This window comes from Cervus canadensis, chromosome 7, assembly GCF_019320065.1.
Source record: "Cervus canadensis isolate Bull #8, Minnesota chromosome 7, ASM1932006v1, whole genome shotgun sequence".
NCBI lineage: Eukaryota > Metazoa > Chordata > Mammalia > Artiodactyla > Cervidae > Cervus > Cervus canadensis.
Genome location: NC_057392.1, coordinates 89668309 through 89693961, shown reverse-complemented (window position 1 = coordinate 89693961; position 25653 = coordinate 89668309). Strand labels below are relative to the sequence as shown.

Here is a 25653-nt window from a genome sequence, read left to right as displayed (position 1 = left end):
GACATGAATTTGAGCAAACTTTGGGAGATAGTGGAGGACAGAGGAGTCTGGTGTGCTGCAGTCCATGGGGTCGCAAAGAGTCATTCACAACTTAGCGACTGAACAACAACAGCAAGAGCTCATTTACTGAAAATGGTCTGCCACTAAGACCCTGGTTAGTGGTTGGGTGTGTCCTCAAGGGCTGGGGGCTTTAGTTGTCTCAGTTTTGCAAATAGGCAAAGCAGTAGCTGGTGGTTCTGTTTTTTTTTTTTTTTTGAGAATTGTTGACTAGGTGCAGTAAAACAAGTTTCAATCTCTGTAAGGACCATGGTAAGGACTTTGGCAGTTATCCGTTTTTATTTAGAGAAATCTTTGAAGAGGGTCAAGGCTAGTGCAAGAGGAAGCTATTTGTGTTCCCTGGCTTGGGGATTTTATAAGCATGCTGTTTTAAAATCTGGACTCTCTCCCTTCTATTTTTACTTGATTAGATTTGGCAAACATCTTCAGAGCAAAGTGTCATAAAAGTTTGTAGTTTGAGTTCACATAACACATGTTACATCTTGTTCTGAATCTCTCAGTGCTGCCTTAAGGCCGTTAAGTATCCAGGTCCTACCTCATTTTCCCAAATTGGGTTCTTCACGCGTCCTGGGGTCAGAGAGAATGTTTTTCCTTTAAAGGGGGTACGTTGCTGCGTTACTGGGGTTTCAGAAACGCTGTGCAAACAACAATAGTAAACACTCTGGAATTCGAATCTTACTCTGAGCTGGTTGTTTGGATTCCTGCCATCAACTTTCACTCTTCAGAAACTTTGGGAGAAAAAGCGTCATGGAGCCTGTTCTGGTTGTGACACTGTGGTGTTCACCCGTTTCCCTTAGTTTCTCTGGGAAGCTGACCTGAAGTTTTGTGTGACTAAACTTAAACAGACGTGCCCGCCGGGCTTGTGTTTTAGCTCTGCGTGCCTCCTGGTGCAACTGAGCGCTCTGCAGCCCTGCTGTTTGCATTCGTGGGTCTGTGAGAAGCTAAAGGAGTGAGAGAAAGCCTCCTGACTGGTTTTCTTCCTGGGTGAGTGTGTGTGTGAGAGTGTGTGTGTGAGTGGCTTTGTGTGTGGGTGAGTGTGTGTGTGTGTGAGTGTGTGTGTATGGCTTTGTGTGTGTGTGTGTGAGTGAGTGTGAGTGTGTGTGTGTGAGTGTGTGTATGGCTTTGTGCGTGTGTGTGAGTGTGTGTGTGTGGGTGAGTGTGTGTATGTGAGGGGCTTTGTGTGTGTGTGTGTGAGTGTGTGTGTGGCTTTGTGTGTGTGTGTGTGAGTGTATGTGAGTGTGTGAGTGTGTGTGAGAGTGTGTGTGTGAGTGTGTGTGTATGGCTTTGTGCGTGTGTGTGAGTGTGTGTGTGTGGGTGAGTGTGTGTATGTGAGGGGCTTTGTGTGTGTGTGTGTGTGTGAGTGTGTGTGTGTGGCTTTGTGTGTGCGCTTTTGCAGTCGGATGGGTGTGTGGCAGAGAGTTTGGACCAGGGATCTCCTGCTCCTGAACTAAGAGGGAGCACCCAGGCGCTCCCCGGTGGTTGAGTGCAGCCCGGCTGCTGGACACGGGGGCCCTGGTTTTCTAGAAAGCCGTGAACTCCAAATCTTTACATCAGTGGTTCTCAAAGAGTGGTCCCTGGATCCGCATGACGGACCTAGGAAGCTATTAGAAATTCAGATTCTTGGGCACCTCTTCCCTCCGCAGCCCCCACCTCCTGAATTGGGGAGCCTCAGGGAGGGGCCCAAGCAGTGGCTGTTGTTTAACAAACCCATTAGGATTCTGATGCTTGCAGAAGTCTGAGAACCGTTCACTGCTCAAGGCCAGGGTCCTTGTAATTTCTGAAGCAAAACCTTTTGCATTCCTTAGTGCTTGACTGGAGCGTCAGGTTATCACTTCCCTGAAGCAGAAATGGGACACGAAAACAGCAGTAATACTAATTGCTGGCCATTCACAGTGGTTGGGAACGTGGATTCTTTCGAGTTCTAAACAACGATATGATCTTTCTTATTTCCTCAGCAGGGATATGGAGGTAATAGTAGTGGAAACCACTACTATCCCTGTTTCACAGTCGAGGAAACTGAGGCCCAGAAACAGTTCCAAAGCTTGCTTTGAGTCACTTTTATTTTTCAGGTTTTATATATATTTTTTAAAATTAAAATTTATTTTTAATTGGAGGATAATTGCCTTACAATTTTGTGTTGGTTTCTGCCATACATCAACATGAATCAGCTCTAGGTGTATATATGTATGTCCCCTCACTCTTGAATCTCTTTCCACCTCCCACCCCACACGCCCCTTTGGGTTTTCACAGAGCACTGGATTGAGTCACTCTTAACTGGAGTTGGAGGTTCAGATTCAGACAGTCTGAGGGCATTTCCATTCGGTGTGTTTGCATTCGGTCATCCTTGCCCCGGGGTCAGCACGGCCTTCACCTGTAACACATCTGGGGGCCACGGGGGCTGCAGTGGCTGGAGCTGGACGTCCAGTTGTCAATCTTGTGGTGGTGTAGCTGGGGCGGGGCCTGTGTGAAGCTCCGAGGTTCTGAAATCTGGATTCCTCTTTTCAGAGGCAGGGCTTTAACAGCTAAAAGCAGTCCCTGTCAGTACAGTTGGGTTTTCAGCCGGGGCGTCGCGGCACTCTGGAGGCAGGTGTTGGCTGTCGCTGTGATGGGGGGTCATTGCCATTTAAGGGTGGGCCAGGCGTCCGCAGTGTGGGCAGTCGGGCTCAGTGAAGAATTGTCCGTCACCACACTGGAGTCTCAGATTACCAGCAAACCTCCAGAGTCGCTCTCCCGGGTGGGAATGTGCGTGTGACCTTTTTTGCTTGATTATAGTACACATTCCCCTTGCGTGCATGCCTTCTTAGTTGTGTCCACCTCTTTGCGACCCCATGGACTGTGCCCACCAGGCTGCTCTGTCCAAGGGATTCTCTAGGCAAGAATACTGGAGTGGGTTGCCATTTCCTCCTCCAGGGGATCTATACCTCAGTATGTACCGAATCTCTGAGGAGTATAACTATTGCATTTGTAATATATTGGGAGAAGAGTTTATTTTGTTAGTTTGAAACTTTTACCGGGTGTTTTCTCCGTTTCAGAAAGTTTACGCCACGCTGTTCCTAATAGTTTGATCTGGCAGTGCAGTCCATCTGTGTCAGTCTGCATTTTGTGGTGGCCGCATTAGGTTGATTCTGGGTATAGGAACAAACATTTACTAACTCTTCATGTCTCCCAAGGCCTGCTTCTCCAAATGAACTGCCTGGAGAATCTGTGGAGTCGATTGAGGGAGGGCCCAGGTGAGGCCAGCACAGCGGCCCGCGGACCACGCTTCTTGGGTGGTGGAGGTCCCGTGGCGCATGCCTCAGGGTTTTCTTTTCAAGTACCTATGTTGTTATAACTTACTTTCATTAAAAAATTTTTTCTTAGAATGAGGGCATTACATTGATTAAAAAAAAAGTTAAGTTACTGTCTATGAATTTCATTTCAGACTTGGGGGAAAGGGGCGTTTAAAACTACTTGCCTTTAGGATAGTGCCTTGGGCTTGATGGGGAGAAGCCACTGCTCTGGGAGGTGAGGTGACTCTAGTTATAAATTCAAACGGAATTAGGGACCCCAAGTTCATGGGGTAGTGAGTCACAGTATGCTTATATTAATTGTTCAAAGCAGGTTATCATATGCTTATTTTTTCTATCAACAAACCTGTATTGAGTGCCTTTGGGTGCCCTGTGCCAGCCACTGAGCTGGGTCCTTGGCATGATTCTTTGATTCTTTGGCATTATTATTTATGAACAACATAAAGACCTCTGTCCTCACAGGTCTAACTCGCTGGCGGGGGTGACAGGACAGGGATTTTAGGTGGTAAGTGCTGTGGACTGTCGGAAGATTAGGAGTGCTGGGGTGAAGGGAACGGGGTGAGCAGTTACAGTTTCAAATAGAGTCATCACATTTCTCATTGAGAACATGACTGAAGGTGGTCAGGGAGTCGGCCACGTGGAAACCAGGGGAAGGAGACAGAGGGAGAAGAGGGAGGGAGAAGACCCGGGGAGAATCGGCGCAAGGCCCTGAGGCTGCAGGACGTCCAGTGGCAGGCTTGAGGAGCTGGCCGGGAGTGGGGGGTGGGCAGATGTGTGCCTGGAGAGGAGCGTGCAGGGGGCGGATGATCAGGGGTGAGGTCTGAGGGGTGCTGGGTCTGAGGTGCGGCGTTATCGCATATGTTGAGGAGGGTCACCCATCTCACTCAAGTTTTGCAAAGCTCCCCGTGGCTGCTGTGTGGAATGTGGCCTTCAGGGAACAAGAGGAGAAGCAAGGAGGCCAGTTAGGAGCCACTGCGGCGTTCAAGCCTGAGCTGATGGTGCCCCTGACCCGGGGAAGGCCGCGATGGTGGTGAGGAGTGGCTGGATCCTGGACGCATTTTGTGAAGTTCTGAATGCAGGCTTGGAAAATTCTCAGCACTCACGCTTCCCGGATCTGGGTCTGAGTTTGAGGAGAATCTGATGTGGCTGACAGACGTGTTACCACGGTTCCATGTTCTTCCTTCTGAGGATTACGTGTGTATGTGTGTGTGTGAGAGAGAGAGAGACAGACAGACAGACGTGGCTGTCCAGGCCAGTGGTCAGCAGTCAGTCACAGCAGGCAGCTAGCTGAGCAGGGGCTGCTTGTTGCTCAGTCTTTGCAGTCCCACGGGCCGCAGCATGCCAGGCTTCCCTGTCCTTCATCGTCTCCTGGAGTTCGCTCAGATTCATGTCCATTGAGTCGGGGTTAGTTTAGAATAGAAAGTGAAGTGGCACTAAATGGAGCTAGTCGGTCCTGAAAGCCTCACACATTTCCTCCTAATTAAGCCAGGACGTATCTTTCGTGAAAACATATGCTATTATTCAATTAGTGTTTCTTGTGTTACTCTGATGGTAAAGCAAAGATAAGAATTCAATTTCCTTGTCCTGTTCTCCTCAAAACCCGATGTGTCCCCCTTCTTCCTTAGACTCCAAGACTGCAGAAATCCCATTCGCGTGTTTGCTTTATTTCAGTTGACTGACGCCTTTCTGACTTAAAATTTGCATTATGTTGTTTTGCCCTAGATTTCCAAATAATTAATTTGGAAATGCAGGAGCAGTTTAAGATGTCTTCTGATACGAACGTGCAATTCATTTTCTGTGCAGATCCTGATTCCAGCTACCTTTGTGCTGGAAGGAGACTTGATTACCTGAGAGCTCAGTTTCCTCTGGTGGGGTCTTCTGAAAGCCCCCCAAAACTGGGGCTGGCCGAGGTATTAGGCAGAGCTCACGCAGTTAAGTCAGGTGACATGGCAGGACTCCAGGAGACCCCAGTTCTCACCCGAGGTGACCTTGCGGGAGCTGTTTGTCACTAATGATTTTGACCTAAGGCTTCCTGCCTAATCATAGCAGTGATCTGATCAGTTTTGTTGATGTTTGTTTTAATTTTACACACGAAACAATTATTTGGGAAGAGTTAAGTGTATATTTCATTCTTGGGCTGTGGCTATATCATGAACCCAGCTGGCACGGAGACTGTTTCTTGGCCTGAAGTGAGAGGAGCAAAAGGTAGCTTCACGTACTCCATCTTTTCTCTTTTATTCTTTCAGGTCTGTATTGGGAACTCCGATTTAGTTCGGTAACGGTGATATGGGCAGGGGAAGGTCGTCGCCTTTTTTTTTTTTTTAAATGCCTTGGGCCATTTTTGATGTGTTGTGACCTTGGTAAGGAAAGTTTTCCTGTGTCTATCTCGTAGGAGATCTTTTTAAGAAGGGTAAGAATTGTGGCCGTGTATTTTTAGACCACATTTTCATGTGGCCTGTGTACTCTGGTGCACAGTGTCATGGAAATTTCTCTTCCTCGTCTAGGATCGAAAAGATGGCCTTTCAGCGCTGGCTTTGTCCAGTTACTATGCTAGCGTAGCCTCACTCGTCTCATCTGTAAAATGGGCATGAAGACACACACCTCCCGTCCGCCTCAGATTTGGTAAAGATGAAGTGAACCAAAGTATATGAAAGAACCTGGCAAGCTCTAAACTTTCCTTCAGTTGCAGGACGGTGGTGTTGTGTGGTTAGCACAAGCCTTGTGCCTAGGAACCCTTCGTTTCTGTCTTGAACTCACTATGGGGTGTTGGGTACTTGAGTGAGCCAGTTTTCTGGGATATTGAACAGAGATACGCGTAGGGGCTGGCAACGGATGGGGAGTCAGACTGTGGGCTTTCTGGAAGCAGTTCTAGTTTAGAGTCTGTGATTTTATGTTTGTGGGGGAGGGGTTGCTTTGTTTTTTTTCTCCAATTTGTTAGTGAAAAATTTTTATCTGCAGGCAGCGGTGGTTAACGTTTTGCCATCTTTGCTTTCTCTCTCTGCACATTTATGTGTTGATATTTAGCCCCTACTTCTGCATTCCTTGGTGAGTGTTCAGCAGCTCTCTTCTACAGAGTATCGTGGAGTTTGTTCCTCAGGCTGCAGGAGACTGGCTTCAGTTGGGGCTTTTACATCCTTGGGACTAATCAGTACCTTTTCCCCAACAGGATGAACTTACCGCAGTGAACGTGAAGCAAGGCTTCAACAATCAGCCAGCCTTTACTGGAGATGAACATGGCTCAGCTAGAAATATTGTAATTAACCCATCAAAGGTAATGCTCATTGTTTCCTAAAACTTCTGAAATGTGTATGTGAGACCCTTGGCAACTAATGTTGATGCGTTTGTGTTGTTTAAGCCATGATCCACGTTCACAGTTCCCCGGGCACCCTTCATGGTGTCCTGCCCCGGGGTCCCGTCAGGGATCAGGCTTTGCTTTTGGCTGGCGTGCCTCCTAACCCTGACTTCATCCAGAGCAGTACTGATCCCCAGATTCCCTCACTGAGTCCAGTTATTTCTCTTATTGGTTAGGACTGTAGTCTAGATTTGTTTGATTACTTCCTCATGACAAGATTCAGGTTATGTGTTTTTAGTAAGAAGACTACACTGCGTATCAGGAGATGTGCAGTGTTAGTTTGCCGATTATTGGGTATCCTGTTTGATCACTTAAGGTGGTGTCTGCCATCTCTTTCCGTTGCAAAAGTTGTCATCTTTTCCTCGTAGGGGTCTCCACAGGGTGCTGCTTTGAGACCATATGAATATCCTATTCTGCAATAAAATTTTATGCTGTGATTTTAGCATCAATTGATGATTCCTGCCGAATGATTTATTTTGCTGATGGTTGCAAAAGCAAAAATGCTGGTTTTGTCGTTGTTATTCCTTGTATGTTTAATAGTTGGCATTCTTTTGTAAAGGACACTGCATTTTAAGGGGTTCACCTTGAACCCCTGAACTCGTTTTAAAATCAGTTGTATTATCTTCAGTTTTCTTTTTGATGCTCACATTGTCTCCCATTTGGCCAGTGGGGGCAACTTTAGCCTAGTTTTTGGGCCTTTTTGACACATCTCTGCCGTGTCGTCATTTCCTCACTTTTGACAAAATAGCACTGTCCAGGACCGTCTTGTTCTTTTCCTGCCCTGGCCCAGATCTGGTGCCTGGGTTGCTCAAGGCCACTGGTGTTGCAACGTCTAGGGCCTTTCAGTGGACAGAGATGACAGATACATTTAGATTTCTTTCCTTCTTCCTTCCCTTCCTCCCTCCTTTCCATCTGTCCATTCTAACTCAGGTACCACAGAGTTTTTCCCTTACTTGTCCCCTTTCCATTGCTGTATCTCCTTTCTCTCAAAGCGAGAACCCTGGATCCCAGCAATATCGACATGTTTATTCATTTACTCTGTCTTACAATATACATATAAAAAGTGAAGTTGCTCAGTCATGTGGACTATAGCCTACCACACTCCTTCATCCATGGGATTTTCCCAGGCAAGAGTACTGGAGTGAGTTGCCATTGCCTTCTCCAGAGCATCTTCCCAACCCAGGGATCGAACCCGGTTCTCCCACATTGTAGGCAGACACTTTACCGTCTGAGCCACCAGGGAAGTCCTCACTGAGTCCAGTTATCCATAAGAAGTTCCAGAATAAATTATACCAGTGTCATTCCAACAGCAATATTAATTTGTAAAGTCTACAATTCCTCTACCTTTTTGTCTTTAGACTAACTTTAAGTTAAAGTTCATTTTCATTAAGAAAATGTAGTCAGTGTTGTGTTAAAAATTCTTCTTAAGTCTTTTTTCTTTGTAATTATTTTAACAATTAGATATATAGATAGGTTTATCTGTTTCTGTTTGTATTCTTTTAAGGTTTGGTTTTTCATCCTTTCTGAGTTTTAACCAGAGATAAGTAAGCATTGTTAAAAATTTGTGTATTATTTCAGATCTCTTTATATGCACAGATGTATACACGAGCGTATGTAATTTGCTTAACTGGCAACTGGAATATTCAGTAGGAAGGCTCTTCACCTCAGTGTGATTTGTAATAGCAAAAGTTTGAAATACTCTAAATGTCCATCAGCAGGGCCTTGTTAGATACAATGTGGGTATCCACACAGGACATTATTATGTATCTGTGAAAATGAATGAGGCCGCGCTCCATATGCAAGTATGGAAGGAAGGTTCTCAGATTTACTCAGTGTACATAATGAGGTATAGACAAGAGAAAAATATATCTGTGTGTGTTTGTGTGTATTCACACGTGAAGAAACACTGGAAAGACATAAGAAGACTTAGAGGCAGGCATTGGGAGCTGGGAATGAGGCTCTTAACTTTTTTTTTATTTTGGAGTAATGTGAGTATATCGCTGTTAGAATAAAATTAAATGTATGGTCATGTTTTTATTTATTTATTTTTGAGTTCTGTTATGAATTTTCTCTGAGCTTTTTTTTTGGGAAGTTGACTTTGCTTACAGTTATTAAATTGTTCATAAAGTTTGTTAGGAAGTAAAACATATATACAGTCCCTGTGTTCCATTGCTATTATTAAATAAGTAGAAAAGAGTAATATTGCAAGAGATTGCCCAGACTTTTTAAAAATACAGTTTTTGCAAAGCTCTTTAATGATTGGCTTGGTTTAATTGAATAGTCTCTTCAGATCGCTGTGGATATTCTTGATAGTTCTCAGACTAGTTTAAAATTGTTTTATGCCTTTATTTTGATTAAACTGCTCATATGTAATTGCAAATAAGGAATCTTTTAAATATAAAACAATCTACATAGGTAGGTGTTTCATGTCTCTGGTGCAAAGACCAAATACTGCTTGAAAAACTTGCTTATTTTCAAACAACTGTTTTTTGCTGAATTTTTGCGTTTAATTTATTCTCTGGATATTCTGCACACTTTGCTTAAAAAATAAAACCATGCTATGAATTTAAGAAAAATAAAGTTCAGACTTCTTTTTTTTCTAATTACTATAATTTTTATTGCCATATTACATCAACTTGGCAAAACAAACTTTTTCATTGTATATCAATCTCAAGGAACAGGAGATGCCAGTTCACATTAGAAAAGTTGTACCAGTTATTCACCCTGGTAGGTAGACTTGGCTAATTGTTTCCAACTGTGCTCCAGCCTGTAGACGAATGGTTCATCGAGTCGTGAGCGTTAACCAAAGCAGTGATTCTTACCCTGCTGCAGCGTGGTAGGCGTTTTGTTTTAATCATGGTTGCCGCTGTCTGCTAACCGTATTGAAGGTGTTTATTAGAAATTATTGTCCACATCCTGGTACTAAAGAATTTCCAGAGGACACAGTGTGATGCTGTGATAGGATTCTTGGAAATTCCAGCAGGTTTTCTGTGAATTGGTTGAGTTTTTCGATATTCCTCAGCCCCCTCCCCTCTTGTCCCTGTCTCCTCCTCTGTCCTCTTTAAACTGGTTAATCTGATGTGGTTAATCTGAAAACGCTAGTCACTCACAGAGCTCCCTTTTCTACTTTGTTCCATTCAGAGCAAGTAACATTAGCTTTCTCTTGAAACTCCTGTACTCATGAAATTGGCAGCTCAATCAAAAACGTTGAATATTTAATTTAATTGAACCTTTTGTAATTTGCCATTTAAATAAATTAGATTTCTCTAGACTCGTTTTTTTTTAAAAGGCACTGAGTGTAAATACAGAGTTTCCTTTCCAAAAATACATGCTATTAAGATAAAACAAGGAAAAGAATGATTACTGTGTGATTACTGGGTTCTGCTGTTGTATGCTACACCTCACAGGAAAAAGATTCTCTCCAAACGGGTGTGTATTATGAAAAAGACATAGATTTGAAGATTAAAGCAGAACCCCTTCTCTTGAAATTTATTCAGTATGTAATTAATTTTATCTTGCAGAGATTTTCAAAGGTGCTTTTTTCCCCCTTGAACTGCTTGTGAGTAGTGAAACAAAGGTGCTCTGGGAGCTTCTGTGTTACGTTAGTGTAAGGAAATTACATCTCTTGGCTTCAAGGTCTCAAATTCCTCTTTTATTTTCTGATGGGCTCTTTGAAAATTTTCACTTAATACAAATAAAACACTAATATGTAGATTACTAACATTCTTGCTTTTTATCTTTAAACTTTTTCCTTTTTTCCCTTCCACAGATCGGAGCTTATTTTAGCAGCATATTAGCTGAGAAACTAAAGCTTAACACTTTCCAGGACACCGGAAAGAAGAAACCACAAGTTAACGCTAAAGATAATTATTGGCTGGTTACCGCTCGATCCCAGAGTGCGATTCACAGCTGGTTCTCCGACTTAGCAGGAAATAAACCACTTGCTATTTTGGCAAAAAAGGTACTTAAGTATTTCTTGCGTTGTTTTCCTTGTGGCCTTATAGAAATGAAGCTGTTTGGGATAACGTTGAAGTGTGCGTTTCTTTTCCCCAGTTCTCCACAGCTCAGAGTTTCACTGGCAGGTGTGTGTGCTGCTTACAGGCTGTTGGCCCTGCATATTGGTGGCATGTGGTGCCAGGGACATCTGGAGACCTGAGCAAGCCACACAGGAAGCTGTTAATACGGTAGACAGGGTTTTAAAATCAAGAACAGGCAGCGAGACTTCATTTATTCCTGTTACATGCTCAGTTTTCTTAGGCCGTGGTACCCAAAATGCATTGAATAGAAATCCTTGCTTTAATATTATTTCCTTGTCTTGAAAAGCGTCCTTCCAAATTTTTAACCTAAGTCTCTTTCTGAACAAGTGAGATAAAAGATAGTGGCTCTGCGTGTGCGTGAAGAACATCTTTGAAAAAGTTTCAGAACAAAATGGGGCAGTTTTATTCATAGTTCCCAGCTTTTTGGAGGAGGGGGGAGTGGAGGGAGGGAAGGGAGGCTTCTTTTAGGATCTTTGCCTTTGATCATTTTCCTCAAATGGGAAATACTGCACACGTTCAACAATCTTACAGTCCCAATAATATAAAACGTCCTTTGAAATTTAGATGAGAACCAGAAACCTCCCTCTTAGTCTTGATCTCTGACTTCTTACGTACCTTTCAAATAATTCTCAGGTCTTTCTCATCTCCCCTGAAACCCTTTAGTTTCAGGAGAGCCCATCTTCCATTCTTAAATGTTCACGAATGGCTTGGTGCAGGCTCGGTGAGAGGAGAGCTCCTTTGCGTATTGACTTGTTTGTTTTCTAAAGCAGCTCTTTGAAAATAGTGCCTGTAGCTGCCGTTGGCTTCATTTTGCTCTAGTGTCAGAGCATCGCGTTGCCTTTCATAGACGGTAGCGCCCAAAGGCAGCTGAAGTCCTTGCAGAGCACAATCATCAGCGTAACCCCCTCTTGCTACTCAGAGAGTGCCTGTCTCAACCCAGGCTGAACCACATAGCATTTCTTTTCCACTGTTCAACATTTACCATGTGGGCCCACGGGGGTGTGTGAATTGTATCTGAAGGCCACAGAAGTCAAAGGCCATCCTTCAAGACTTGATGTATTTCTGCCAATAGTTCATACCCTCCATGTGGGGTTAGTACCTTCCACTCCTCTGTACTAGCCTGATGTCTTTCTTTTTAGGTTTGCCTTTTTTGTAAGCTTTTAGAATGCATTTTTGGGGGATATTTCCTGCAGGCAAATACTGGTGAGGAATTGATGCCCTTGCTTTAGGGGTGTAACGGCCTCTCATCTTTGTGGAGGGCAGTGAATTGCGGTGCGGTGTATTAGCCACTGTTCTTCTCTCTTTATTAGGAGCTGCCTCTGGCCAAGTCAGGTGTCCCTCAGGTAAGCTCTGACATTAATTCTCTTTGCAAAGTTAAAATATATTTTCTTTGTAAAACCATTGAATATACTTTGACTTATTCATTTCTTGGGCATTTCAAGAGCCATTCCTTCCCATCCCTTCCTCAGCACTTCATCCTCCTGAGATGGTGACGGTTCTGTAGAATTGGGTAGAAAATGGCATTCTCCACATGTTCCTTCATATTAGGGAGTTTAAATACATCTTGTTTAATTTCTGATATTTATCTGTGAGGTGGCTTGGTACAGAAGACCTTCATTTTCCTGTTAAGATCCTGAGTCATCTTCCAACTCTGATCTAGAGTTCAAAATAGTTTCCTGTATGGGGCGGGATCCAGTTTCCGGACCTGGTTTTCTGCTACTGTAAAGCTCCACAGCACCCCAGGTGTTTAGCCTCAGAGAGGTCTTCAGAGCCTTACAAAAGGCCTCTTAATTCAGTCATGGTCATAGCTAGATTTGGAAAAGGAGACTTCTTGCTTCTGGGGATATCCTGCTAGCTTTTGGAACAGCTCACTAGGAATGATGTTTCACTTCCGGTGACTTTGATTACTGTGGTCCAGGAATTTCTGTTTGCCTCTATCACTGCCCAGCTACCAGGGGATGCTGACGGTAAGGAGCTTGCGAGGAGAAAGGTGATGTCGGGCTGGCCCCTTGGCCGTGGAAGACCACCACATGCCAGATGTCTGACTTTTCTTTTGGTACCTAGATGCAATTCCAGCTTGATTTAGAAACCAGACGGCTGCCCGGTGACCGCCTGGGTTCAGCTACCAGTTGAAGTCAGATGGTTTCTTGGCTGAAAATGGAATCCATCTCTGTAGGAAGTCATACTTCAGTCAGTGTAAACATATTTTCCTTCCTGAGTTGGCCCAAACTGTAAATTTGACAAAACCATCAAAATGTGTTTTCTTCCTTAATTAAATAACTTTCTTCACATATGTTCTTCCGAATTCCAAAGCCCTTGATTTGAGCCAACCGTTTTTCTTAGGGTTCTGCCAGCAAGGGCAGTGAGCTACAGGTCTGCCTTGTGCTGTTCATGGGAGACTCAGCTTTGCCCGCTATTTCATCTAAACGTTTCGCATGATCAAAATGTACCCCTTGCTTCTGGGGATATCCTTCTTGTCCGTTGCCGCTCAGAAGACATCCTTTAGGCTTCTATAAAGATACTATTAGTAATACTTCTGTGGAGATGCTAACTTTACTTTTTGCATCTGCCTCATTTTTGGGCCTTGATTTTGTATATAATACATAGTCTTTTGGTACATCTTACCTAGCAGGGAACCTGACCTTGGCAGCTAAAATTTAACTCCCTGATACTGTACTGTACGTCCTAGTGAAAAATCCAGCAGTCTGGCCTCGTGCTTTTCCTTTTCCCCGCCTGAACGATAGTGAACCCAAGCCTGTGCTCCCTGAGAGATGGGTCTTGTAAGCTAAATGTTCAGGAAGTTTTCTTGTTAAAATGTGATCCACAGAGAGGATGTTTTCCAGCTTTAGGCTGCGTCACTTTCAGCCCCTTTTTAGTTTTGTGGTGAGCGAGGTAGTCGCCTCTGTCATGGGAGTTACGTTCTAACATCAGCAACCTCGGCAGGGATAGCACACGGTCAGAAGTCTGTTACGTTGACCATAAAATATAGTGTATGGACACACTGCATCTCAGGTTCCAACCAGGCAGCTTTCCTTCATCATTGGAGCAGCTTGACGTTTCTTTGGGAAGAACCAGAGGCAAAAGGTATCCTGTTTTGAAGGGCTATGTACAAAAACCACTTTTTAATTCTAGGATTACACTGTACCAAGATTGTGAGTTGTCAAGTTTGTTACAAATGTATAATGCAAAAAAATCCACTGTCTAAGCCACTGGCTAACTAAGAAAAATGCCGTGCCTTATGAATCAGTTAGCTGGTTGGAAGCTTTGATTTTTTAAGACAAAATCGAGCAAGACTTTGGGGCACAGAAACCAGGGCTAGTGATGTTCACAATTGTGGTTTCCAGAATTTTCTTAGGACAGGGTAGAGTCCGTGGCTTGAGAATATTTTGGGGGGCATGGAGAAATCTTTGGAACTGGCAACAACGAAAGTTGTCATAATTTTGATAAATGTCATTTTTTTGCTTTATCCTCCTCACCCTGCTGAGAAGTGGACAGGATCAGTTTATCTCATTCATACGTGAAGAGCCTGGGCGTGATGGGTTTAATCGCACAGACCAGGGCCAGGAATGAGACACAGCGGTCCTCACTGCAGTTGGGGGCTGGGGCTGGGACGACGCCTGCTTCTCCAGCTCACTTTTCCCAGAGTGCTGCGTTGTAGCCAATGTGCCCTTTGTCCACTGTGTTACCCTGTATTCATAAATTGGATAGATATGTATAGATGAATGGGCTCTTCCTAGGGTATTTATGAGGAATTCTACAAGACCGGATTAACTCTTGCAAGCCATTCAGCAGTACATTGGGATCCTAATTTGCTAAATAGTACCTTTGTGGTCTGGAAGAAATAATTAACTGCCTCAAGTGCCCACTTTCAACCAGTGAATTAATTACCCAGCTATTTCTAGCGCTGTGTTTATTAGGCAGATTCACTGAGCCATCATTTTAGCCTCTATTTAAAATTTTGGCTAAAGGCTCTTTTAGAAGCTTTCTGGAAATTTTCATTCTTATGAAATGGTACAGTTGGAAAGCTTTAACAAAAATGCCATTCAATAAGATATAGAGTGGGGATAGCTTTTCTCATGATCTGTCCTTTCCAATTTCGAGATTAAACTCCTTGGAGGACTGTCATGAAATTATTTCCCTCTATTGTTGATGTGAGGAGTAGCTTTCAGCATCTGAGAGCTTGAAAATAATTTGTTTTTATAAATAAGAAAGCACAACTGATAAAACTCTACCGCCAGTGTGCTAAACATAGTGTCAATTCTTTTTTCTTGAAGTTTGCTTAAAATGTTTTATTATTTTTTAAAAACCACATGTGCCATTTGAAAATCCATCAGGATTAACTTTCTCAGAGGCAGCATGGACTTAGAGCCTCTTTCTTTCACTTCCCCTTTCTTTAGGCTGGCCTAGTGATGAACATAATATGGGACGATTATAAATATGTTATTTCTTCCTAGGTTCCCATCCTTAGTAAAAAAGAAGATGTTTTTGCATATTTAGCGAAGTATTCAGTGCCAATGGTTCGAGCAACATGGCTGATCAAGATGACGTGTGCCTATTATTCTGCCATTTCTGAAGCGAAAATTAAGAAACGTCCGGCCACTGATCCCAATTTGGGTAAGTGAGACAGTGTGATGCATTTTAAGTTATCCTGTAAATCAGTGTTGCGAGCTGAGTACTGAGAAGCTCCGTTGGTGAAGCTAAGTCACGAGTGGTGTAGATGGGGGCTGGTTCTGTTTCCTCAGGCAGATTCCCAGTTCTCTCAGCACGTCCGGTTGCTCTTAGCTGCAAAGTGTGTCCTGAACACTTCACCACCGCTGTGACTGACTTGTGCTTCCAGCCACCCCGTTTCTTGGCTGGAGAATGGTCACAGTCTGCTAACCGGTCCCCCTGCCTTTATCTTTGCTCCGGACATTCTAGTCTCTCCGCAGCCGCCATGCTGTCTGCTCAGCCTAAACCATCCCATTTCATGTTCCTGTTTATAACTTTAGGGTAGTTTTTCATCACGATAAGAATAAAGACCCCGATTCTCCCCTGCAGGGCCATCCGTGATCTGGCCCCTCTTGTGCGACGTTTCAGCCACACAGCCTTCGGTCTGTCCCTCCGGCGTGCAGGCTCCTCCCTTTCCCGGGGCCTCTGTCCTCCTCCTCCCCGGTGCTTGGATTGTGGGGCTTCCCTGGTGGCTCAGCGGTAAAGAATCTGCCTGCTTGCAGGAGCCGATGGAGACGCGGGTTCGATCCCTGGGTCGGGAAGATCCCCTGGAGGAGGGCATGGCAGCCCACTCCAGTGTTTTTGCCTGGAGAACCTCAGAGAAAGGAGAGTGGTGGGCTACAGTTCACGGGGTCGGAGGGCCCGATGCGACTGGAGCAGCGCGTCACACACCTGTTCTTCTCCAGGGTCCGCAGCCTCGCTCTCTCCCTGAGGCTTCTGCTCCAGTGTCCTTTCCCCAGGAGGTTTTCCTGGGGCGCCCCGATAAACGGCATCCCCTCTCTCTCCCACCTTCCTCCAGTTCCGTCCTCACGTGTTGCTGTTTGCTCACAGCGTGTTTCTCTGTCTGAAACTGTCTTTTAGGACGTTGTGTCTGTCACCCGCTCACACCCGCGTGCACGTGCGCACACGCGCTGTGGTGGGCATTTGTTGAGGGAACTGAAGGGAAGCTGTTTTCAGGCAGAGCTTCCACTCTTTGGCTGACTACAGTGACTCCTTGAGGCAGTGCTAAAACCTGCTTTATAGGAGATGGGATGCTGCATTAGAAATGTGCGCAGAGGCTGACACATACAGATCCCACTGAGAGATTAGGTTTACAAAGAATTCTTCATGAAATGGAGATATGCGCTGATGGTTTTATAAGACAGACGCCCCACCCCCACCCCGGCTGCAGAGCTCTGAGGAGGAGCAGGAATGGGAAGTTCAGATGGCTTCCGAGGCCAGGGCTCCCAGGTGAGTGAGTTAGGGCGTGAGGCGTTTGGAGAGGCGGAGGGAGCCCTGGTGAACCCTAAAAGCATGGAAACTTGGATTCAAAGCAAAGCAAAAAAACCGGCCTGATTTCAGGGAGTTTAGCATTATCTCATGTCTGTCAAAATAACAAGCAAACACGAACTGTACCTAGAAAGCCAAACCAGACTGTTGTCTGTGTGTCCGTGGGTAAATGTCAAGAAAACAGTGGGGGAAATAATTCACCAAGTTACCAACGGTGGTCTCAGAGTGTTGTTTTCACGGTATTCTTTCACTCATTCTGTTTCTAATTTTTTTCATTGGTGAGTTAGTCGCTAAGTCGTGTCTGTTGTGTCTGACTCTTGCGACCCCATGGACTGTAGCCCGCCAGGCTCCTTTGTCCATGGGGTTTTCCAGGCAAGAATACTGGAGTGGGTTGCCCATTCCTTCTCCAGGGGATCTTCTGGACTCAGGAATCGAACCTGGGTCTCCTGCACTGCAGGTGGATTCCTGCATTGCAGGTAGATTTCTTTACTGACTGAGCTATGAGAGAAGCCCTAATTTTTTTTTTTTTTCATTAGCTTATTATTTTACTGGGGGAAACTGAAGAAACGCCTCCCCCTGCTCTTTAATTACTAAAATAGTACCTTCTCATTACAGCATTTTCAAATGGTGCTGAAGCAGATACAGTACCGTGTTTGTTTCTTTTCTCATTTTCCGTGTTTTCTTGAACTTTTCTTCATTCAGACACAAACACGTATGTGCAGTTCTTCTTCCTCTCTCTCTCTACTTCTCTATCTACCTTTTCTCTCTGTCTCTCTGTCTCTGCGTGTATCTATTGCATTTGTTAATACTTCTCCCTACAGCTTGGATATCTAGTTGATTACGCGTCACTTCTGTTTTGATGACTAGCATCTAAAACCTGATGTGTATCAAGTGAAAGTCTTAATTTCCTACCATGCCTAAACTTACTCCTTCTGCCGACTTCTCCTCCTCAGTAAATGTTATACATAGTCACCGGGTGGATAGGGTAAAAGACATAGTCCTTCTGGGCTTTTATCTTTCAGAATTCGGCATTCACTCCCTCCTAAATCCTGTTTACTTTTAAACTACAGCCAGAGTCCAACTATGTATTCCTCTTTCCACTGCGTCTGCCCTGGCCCAAAGCACCGCCCCCCTCCCCTGCCCCACGCCTGCCCTGTTTCTTGCAGGCCCTGTAGCTGATCTGGTTTTATTCTTGGTCCTCTAATGACAACTTCCTACTTGTAGCCAGAGTGGTCCTGCTAGGACATAAATCACGGCCCACACCGGTGCTCAGCGTCCTCTCAGACGTGCGCCTCGGTCCGCAGCAGCCTGAGTGCCTGGCGTGGCCTCAGGCACTGACCTGTGGGTACCACGCTCCCTCCCGCCCGCAGTGGTCCCCAGGTCTGCTCCATCCCCTGCTCCCAGCCTCGCTCAGAGGACACTTCTGAGAAGCCTTCTCAGACCTCTGCAGCCAGAATGTCATCTTCCTGTCACTTTGTCTGTTTGTCCTGCTTCGTTTTTCTTCATAGCTTTTATTATATTCCAATTCATTGATCACCTACTTCTTCTGACTCTGAACTGTACTGTTCCTTCCTGAGGTATTTTGTCAGATATGTTCTGTGCTCGGTGTCTTAGGGCAGTACCCGGCACACAGAAGATGCTCAGCAATGCTTAAGAAGAATAGATGGATAATTAGGCTGGAGGCGTGTGTGTGTGTGGGGTGGGTGAGGGCTGGATAGTGCGTACATGGTTTCTTTTCTCTAGTTTGCCCCAGTTTGTAATTCTTGAAATTTTCAGCATCACTGGCTATCACGGAGAAAATCCTCTGTCATTCCTTAGATGCTCTTCATATTTTTTGATAACTTGTTCCTGTTCCTGTTTTCCTGATTTTAACTGTCACAATCACAAAAAGGAAAAAAAAACACCAAAACCAAAAAAAAAACCCCACAAACAAACAAACAAAAAAAAGGGTTTTGCAGGAATGATTCAGATGAACCGTAAAACAATTTTAGGATAAATTAAAATCTGATAGACTCCCACCTTTTGTGAGGAATGTATGGTTAAGAGTTTTTAGGGGTCCCAGATATAAATGGATCACCTGGATGTATGGTTTCTGCTGCCGGATGGAGGAATGCCTGGCTCCAGTGTCTAGCTCAGAACATCAAGGACTTCTTATTGGATTTGTTACCTTTTTACTTATTTATTTATTTGGCTCCACCAGGTCTTCATTGGATGCTTTAGTTGTGACATGTGAACTCTTAGCTATGGCATGTCGTATCTTAGTTCCCTGACCAGAGATTGAACCCTGGCCCCTTGCTTTGGGAGGTTGGAGTCTTAGCCACTGAACCACTAAAGAAGCCCCAGATTCATTACTTTTATTATTAATATCCTTACCAGCGTCACCAGTTGGTTTGGGGTGGGGATTATTTTCTAAACTGCGGCCCCCCCCTCCCCCAGCTAAACTTCCTTTTGTTTGCACAACCACAACAGATAGTTGACTAGGTTCACCTTTCACCCACTAGCTGTGTTTTCTCATTTTTCATAAACCACATAACACACATGATTCTGTTTTTCAATTCAGTTTATTTACAAAGCATTGCATAGTCTTTTTGACTAGTTATGTGTGCTAAAAAGTGTGAATGTTAAATCTGTGAAAGTCACTTGCCCACTGTCCTTTTCTCATGGTAGAGTATAAAAGTTTTGATCTTAAAAGGAAGCATTTAAGGCTAAGAGTATTTTAAAAATGCATGAATTTTAGGAGTCCACCCCAAACCTCTTAGGTCCAGCATCTCAGAAAGAGCTGTGGGCTGTAGTCGTCCTGGCCCTGCTGTGTGGCTGGGTGACCGAAAGTCAAGTCTTGAGTCTCTTCAGCTGTAGGTCCCCCCCACCCTGATCCAGTCCACATAGCCTTTCATCGTCACGGTCTTCAGCCTTTCTTGTTTGTGACCTTAACATGTTTGAAGGGGATAGGCAGGTTGTTTTGTCAGACGTCCCTGGTTTGTATTTGTCCGGTTGCTGGTGATCAGATCCATGGTGTGCACGTTTGGTGGGAACGCCTCAGAGGCGTTGCTGTGAGTGTCTCAGCTCCTCCCAGCACATTGTCCCGGGACCGGTGGTGATAACCTTGAGATGGTGTCTCCCAGATTTCTCCCCTGAAAACTTGCTATTTTATCCTTTGAAATCAAGAAGTAATTTAGGTAAACATCCAATTGCTCTTTCTTTATTCTTACCTGTGTTTAAGTAGTGTACTATCTATGCTACACTATAAGAAAGGAGCTCACAGTTTCAAATATCTGATCTCGATTTGCCACCCCTCTGTTGCACCTGGTACGTCTCACTTTATGCTTTGTCTTCAGCACCTCCTTCAGCTTCTATAAGCAAATGATACAGGGTATTTGGAAGCATTTGGTTGTGTAGACATAGCTGCAATGTAGCAACTTTCACACTCTTAGCAAGCTCTACAGCCAAACAAGTATACACACACATATATGTGTTGGGTTGGATTAAATTGCATGCACTTCAGAAGATTAACTTGCAGTAATAGTGTCTGTGTTCTGGCTGCGATGGTGAAAAGAACCGTTCAGCACATTTGGGGCAAGATTGACGGTCAGGTGTCACCCTCTTCTGGCATTGGCTTTATGGTTTCTGTTGTCTTGATGATCGTTCTTAGGATTTGTAAAGTGTTTTCCGTAGAAATGGCCTTTATTCCTTTGTAATAGAAACATATGTTTTATTTTCAGTTCCTACATTCAGCGCTGGAACAGAGCTATAAAGCACTGCTGTTTGATTTTATTGAAGAGAGTTTTTCCTAAAGTTAAGTGGGCTAACAGCAACAAGGGAGCAGACCTGTTGTGTGAATTCTTTAAATGTGGCAATGCAGAAATCTTCACTGTCATTATGCAGAGTTACAGATCTCAGATGTAGATGAAGTGAGTTTCTGCCCTGGGGAGACTTGCAGAGGGCAAAGAGGTATCCAGTGTAGTGTGTACCCAAAAGTGACGGGGGGTGAGAGGGGCCTTGGGTTTCTGGGTGAGGTTTCATGTGTAATTTCAAGGGGCTCAAAGGTTGTATCATGGACGTGAGGCCCTTTTTTTGGGAAACAGATTAGAAGATTAAAATGCTTCGTGGTTAAAACTGCATTTAGGACAAATCCTAACATCAGAGTGGACATGAGTGCTAAGTCACTTCATGTCCAACTCTTTGGGACCCTATGGACTGTAGCCCACCAGGCATTGCTGTCCATGGGATTCTCCAGGCAAGAATATTGGAGTGGGTTGCTATACCCTCCTCCAGGGGATCTTCCCAGTTCAGGGCTTGAACTTTAATCTCTTACGTCACCTGCATTGACAGGCGGATTCTTTACACCAGCACCACGTGGGACCGGGATTTTAAAATAGAAGTGATTTAGGTAAGCTTGGGAGAAGAAACTAGTTCTCCTTCTTTACAAGACCTGAAAAAATAAGAGATTACAGGTGGACACGATGTTTAGTAAATGCTGTCCAGTAGATATTAGTGTTAACAGACTTGAGGGAAAGCACTAGGCGTGACACATATTTGATTTTAGAGATGTTTTAGAATTGAATGGAGTTTTGTGTTTAAAACAAATACCAGTTCAGTTCAGTCGCTCAGTCATGTCTGACTCTTTGCGACCCCATGAATCGCAGCACGCCAGGCCTCCCTGTCCATCACCAGCTCCTGGAGTTTATTCAAACTCATGTCCATGGAGTTGGTGATGTCATCCAGCCATCTCATCCTCTGTCGTCGCCTTCTCCTCCTGCCCCCAATCAAGTATACCTGTCTTCAGTATTTTAAGTTCACCAGAGAAAAGCATTTAAAATGGTATAGCTAATACATAAAAATAAAAAAGTGAAACTTTACACAGTTACGTAATTCAAATCTTTGAACAGATTGGGAAATGTGACTTTACAGTAAGTAACACAAACCTTGTCTGTTTATATGTTCTCCTCTGCTATAAGGAGGGGTCTTACTGTTGCTGAGCTACTGAGTTATGAATTCATCATATAAATCTAGTATTTACCATCATTATTGCTGTTAACTGTTAACAGCATCTCCCCCCCCGCCCCCCACTTTAAACTTTTCATTTTGTATTGGGGTATAGCCAGCTCACAGTGTTGTGGTAGTTTTAGGGGAACAAGAGAGGGACTCGGCCGTACACACACATGCGTCTGTTCTCCCCTAAACCGCCCCTCCCATCCGGGCTGCCACAGACAGTGAGCCGAGTTCCCTGTGCTACACGTAGAGTAGGTCCTTGTTGGTTATCCGTTTTAAGCACACCAGCGTGTGCATGTCCATCCCAACTCCCCAGCTGTTCCTTCTCCCACCCTTCCCCCTGGTACCAAAAGCTCGCTCTGTTTCTGAAACAGCATCTCTGGAACGATTGTGGAACCGCTCTCAACCCTGTGTTAAGCAGGACTGTGGTGTTCCCAACGTGTGCTGGGAAAGTGAGCTTTCCAGCCTCGGGATTGCTCCCCCTCTTGCCGTCAGGCCCCGGGACGGTGTTCCCTGTGGTGTGAGAGCAGTCGGTCCCCCGTGGGGCAGCTCGGGTGGCGGTGATGCGGTCTTCCCCATCTCTTCGCAGACATTGCTCCGGCTGTGTGTTTCCTCTGTCCCAGCTCTTGTTTACTATTCCGGAGCCCTGTGAGAGAGGTGCTTCACCCCCAGCTCACACATGTGCACCCCGATGTGTTGGCTGCATGGAGCCCCTCAGCACACGTGTCCTGGCTCTGCCCTGAGGCTTTTGCTGGGCGCTGTGCCTGGCCAGTGGGGACGGGGGGGAGAGCGTGGCCCCTGCCCCCTCGGTGTTCACAGCAGGGGGAGTGGACACATAGCCAAAGAGTCCGGACAGTGGAGGAAGGCAAGGAGACAGTGACGTGAATGAAATGCAGACGGAGTCCCAGAGGACTTGGGAAGCCCAGGGAGGCCACAGGGAAAGTGACATTTGAGTGCAGTTTTGGAAGAAGCAGGATTTTCCGGGCTGGGGGTGGCGGGGCGGCAGGCTTGGGGGCTGTTGAGCAGAGAAGGGCATTTCGGCTGAAGAATGAGATAAGCAGAGGAGGAGGTCTGACGCGGAACCGCCAGGGTTTACGTTCACCCGGCGCGTGGGTTACCCGTGGGGCTGGGACGAAAGGCTGGCGTGCGTGTTTGCTGGAGCAGGGTGGTGGGGACCCGCGGAAGGACCGTTCATCACTGTTACTGTTATAACCCTCCCTCCTTGCTTCTTGTCTGTAAGTGGGCGTAACTGATAGCATCTTCTGGATGAAATGAGTCAGTACTTCTATGGCGTTCAGAACAGTGTCCACCACGTAGTGAGTGGCCGGTGAATATAGGGTGTAACTAGTCTGCACTAGGACCCCAGTTATTACTAGCCAGTCTCTATTAATTATTTTATATATTGTCCTGGGAATGTTTCAGACATGATTTATAATCATCGTAACATGCTTGCAATGTAGGTTTCATTATTTCGTTCTGTGTATGAGGGAGCCGAGCCTCAGAAGTTAAGTAACGTGCTGGCACAGACGGAGTGGACCTTCTGGAAAGTGTTTGCTCTTTCCTCCCCGCTGGGGCCTAAGGGTTGCTGGGCGCAGGAGGGATTGTGTGGATGTTGTAGGTCTGGGCCCCAGGGGCCAAGAAGTGTTGCTAAGGAGAGAGGTAGGCAGACCCCAGGCTGCAGGGCTCCGTGACTGTGGTCAGCATCAGAGCGGCCGGGACGCTGTTGTTCCCGTGAACGCCACTGGGAGCAGGCAGGGCGGAGCAAAGCCCAGGCTGCTCAAGCAGTGACAGAGAGATGAAATTGCTTGCAAGATGGGCAGCTCTAATTCTGGCTGGGAAATGTTGGGCCTTCGATATGGTGAAAAGTGACAAGACATATCTTGGACATGAGGCCCTTTTCTGGGGGAAACAGAAGAAGATTAAAATTTTTCGTGGTTAAACTGCCCATGGACTGCTCTGTTTACCCCCAGTCATTTCCTCTCTCCCCCTGAGGTTTTGTTGGGTTGGGTGTTTGTGTTGGATGAGAGACTTCTCTCGGTTGACTGTACTCTAGGAACCTCTGTCCTTATCATCCCCCCAAAGCAGAGAAGAAACAGCTCCCCGTCTTGCTCAGTGGGTAATTAATTTGTGACATACTCACTGAACCATTTGGACTGCAAAAATAAGCCCTGCTAAACACATAATTGACAGTCTGGTTTCTTATCTAAGCCAACCAGCTTACTTTCAGTTCGGGTCCTTGAAGATGGTGCATACTTTTTCTGATTCCAGGGACAAGCTTTGAGTTTCAAGTCAAGACTGCTTCCACATTTTCTTGTGTGGCTTGTCTTTTATTTGTAAGGAGGTATCCACCTTGTTTACTATGAAAATAACCCTAAAGCCTGTACAGATGTGCCTGTATAAGCATAATTTAAACTCATACTTTACCTAGGCATGAAAGATACGTTTTAATTGGTGACGTAACTCTGGCTGTCTGTTGAAAGTCACTCTCCAATAGGAGGAACAGGACCTATGGGTGCAACTTTGGCACCTGCATCCTTCCCATTCCTCAGTAATTTTTCACCTGAAAGTTTAGCATCCATTGATGAATCAAGTTCAAAACCATCATTTCATTGGCAATGGCTAGATATTGACATTCTTCTGTAAGAATGGGCTATCCCTCATCACCTGTGATAAATCATAATTCTTTTCTGAAAAGGCAGAGTAAACACTAAATTCTTTTCCTATGATTATCACTTCTCAGAGTAAGAATTGTTGCAATTGCGTGTTTAGCTTTTCAATAAATGAGTTTCTCTAATTTTTTTTCTGATTTTAAAATATTTATATTTGGTCATTTTTATGGGGTTACTGATACTTATTCATTCAGCATTTTACAGCCAGTTATACTTGTTCATTTTATTGTTTAGTCCAGAGGTGACCAGTGGAAGATGCTTCAGGCTCTTCTGTAAATCCTTTGACATGATACCGTTTGACTTAGAGCACCTCCTTTGTGGGCACAGAAAGTCTTCCAGGCTCATCTTATACTTTTTTCTGCCTCAGGCCTGCAGTCAGCCATTTCTGTGTGGAACTCTGCTTCCTTCTAGTGGGGAATGGTGTTTAGAGAGCCAGATCTGAATGCTGAAGAGATCATTGCCATGAGGTGTGCAGTGGCATCTAAGCCGTGTCAGTGGATGGATGGATACATACATGTCTGTGTGTGTGTGTGCACAAATGTGTTGTGCATGCATATGCGAGTTTTTATTTCTATTTCCAGTTTATCTCTAATGTTTCCCTTTAACATTAGAGATTATTATTGATTTCACATTGATCTCGTATCTGTTACATGGACAGTGAAATGATTTTCAGTAACAAGGACCTGGTTACTTATTTGGTTCCCCTGCTGCAAACATACACTGGCTTCAGAATTGAAATCTATTTGATGGGAGAAAGGCAACATGTGAGTACATAACCTCTTGGTGGGAGGTGGAAGAGAGCTTCCTACCCCACCATCTTCTATAGGAGGAGGCCAGCAGATAATGCTTAAAATCAGGGAGTACAGCAGCAAGTCCGTCATTTAGAGATAAAGCGGTAAACGAAGAAGCACAGTGAATGAAAGAGCTGAACATAACTGCTTTTGGAGAATGGAAAATGGGGGAGTTTATGGACTCTAGGCTGCTGTTTTTCACAACATCATATGCAGCTATTGGACTTTAAGACATGTGCAGGTGTAACTTTGAAATGTTAATGAATAAAAAGTCAGCCAAGCCTAATGTCAATCTCAAATTATTGCTCTCTGGTTTTGCACTGTTAATGCCTTTTCTGGAAGATATCTTGCTGTAAAAAAAAGTGTTTTGTGCAAAAGATTTGAAGGAAGCTCAGGTAATGTAGTACAGTTTTAGTTCTTCTTAAATGATATTTCAGGAGCTTACTCTTGATTCTGCCAGCTACTTTCTGCTTAAGATTGAAACAAAAATGGGAA

General features: G+C 44.8%; 1 protein-coding gene across 5 annotated transcripts in view; it reads left to right on the top strand.

Moving 5' to 3' along the window:
• Positions 1-25653, top strand: part of MED12L (mediator complex subunit 12L) — a 347565-nt gene that overhangs the window by 28837 nt on the left and 293075 nt on the right. For 4 of the 5 annotated variants that reach the window (XM_043474000.1, XM_043474002.1, XM_043473999.1 and 1 more), the window contains exons 3-6: positions 6511-6615; positions 10466-10657; positions 12044-12076; positions 15188-15347. In XM_043474000.1, coding sequence (XP_043329935.1) covers positions 6511-6615; positions 10466-10657; positions 12044-12076; positions 15188-15347 — 490 coding nt within the window. The remainder of the gene's footprint in view (positions 1-6510; positions 6616-10465; positions 10658-12043; positions 12077-15187; positions 15348-25653) is intronic. The other variant, XM_043474003.1, reaches the window with a different exon arrangement.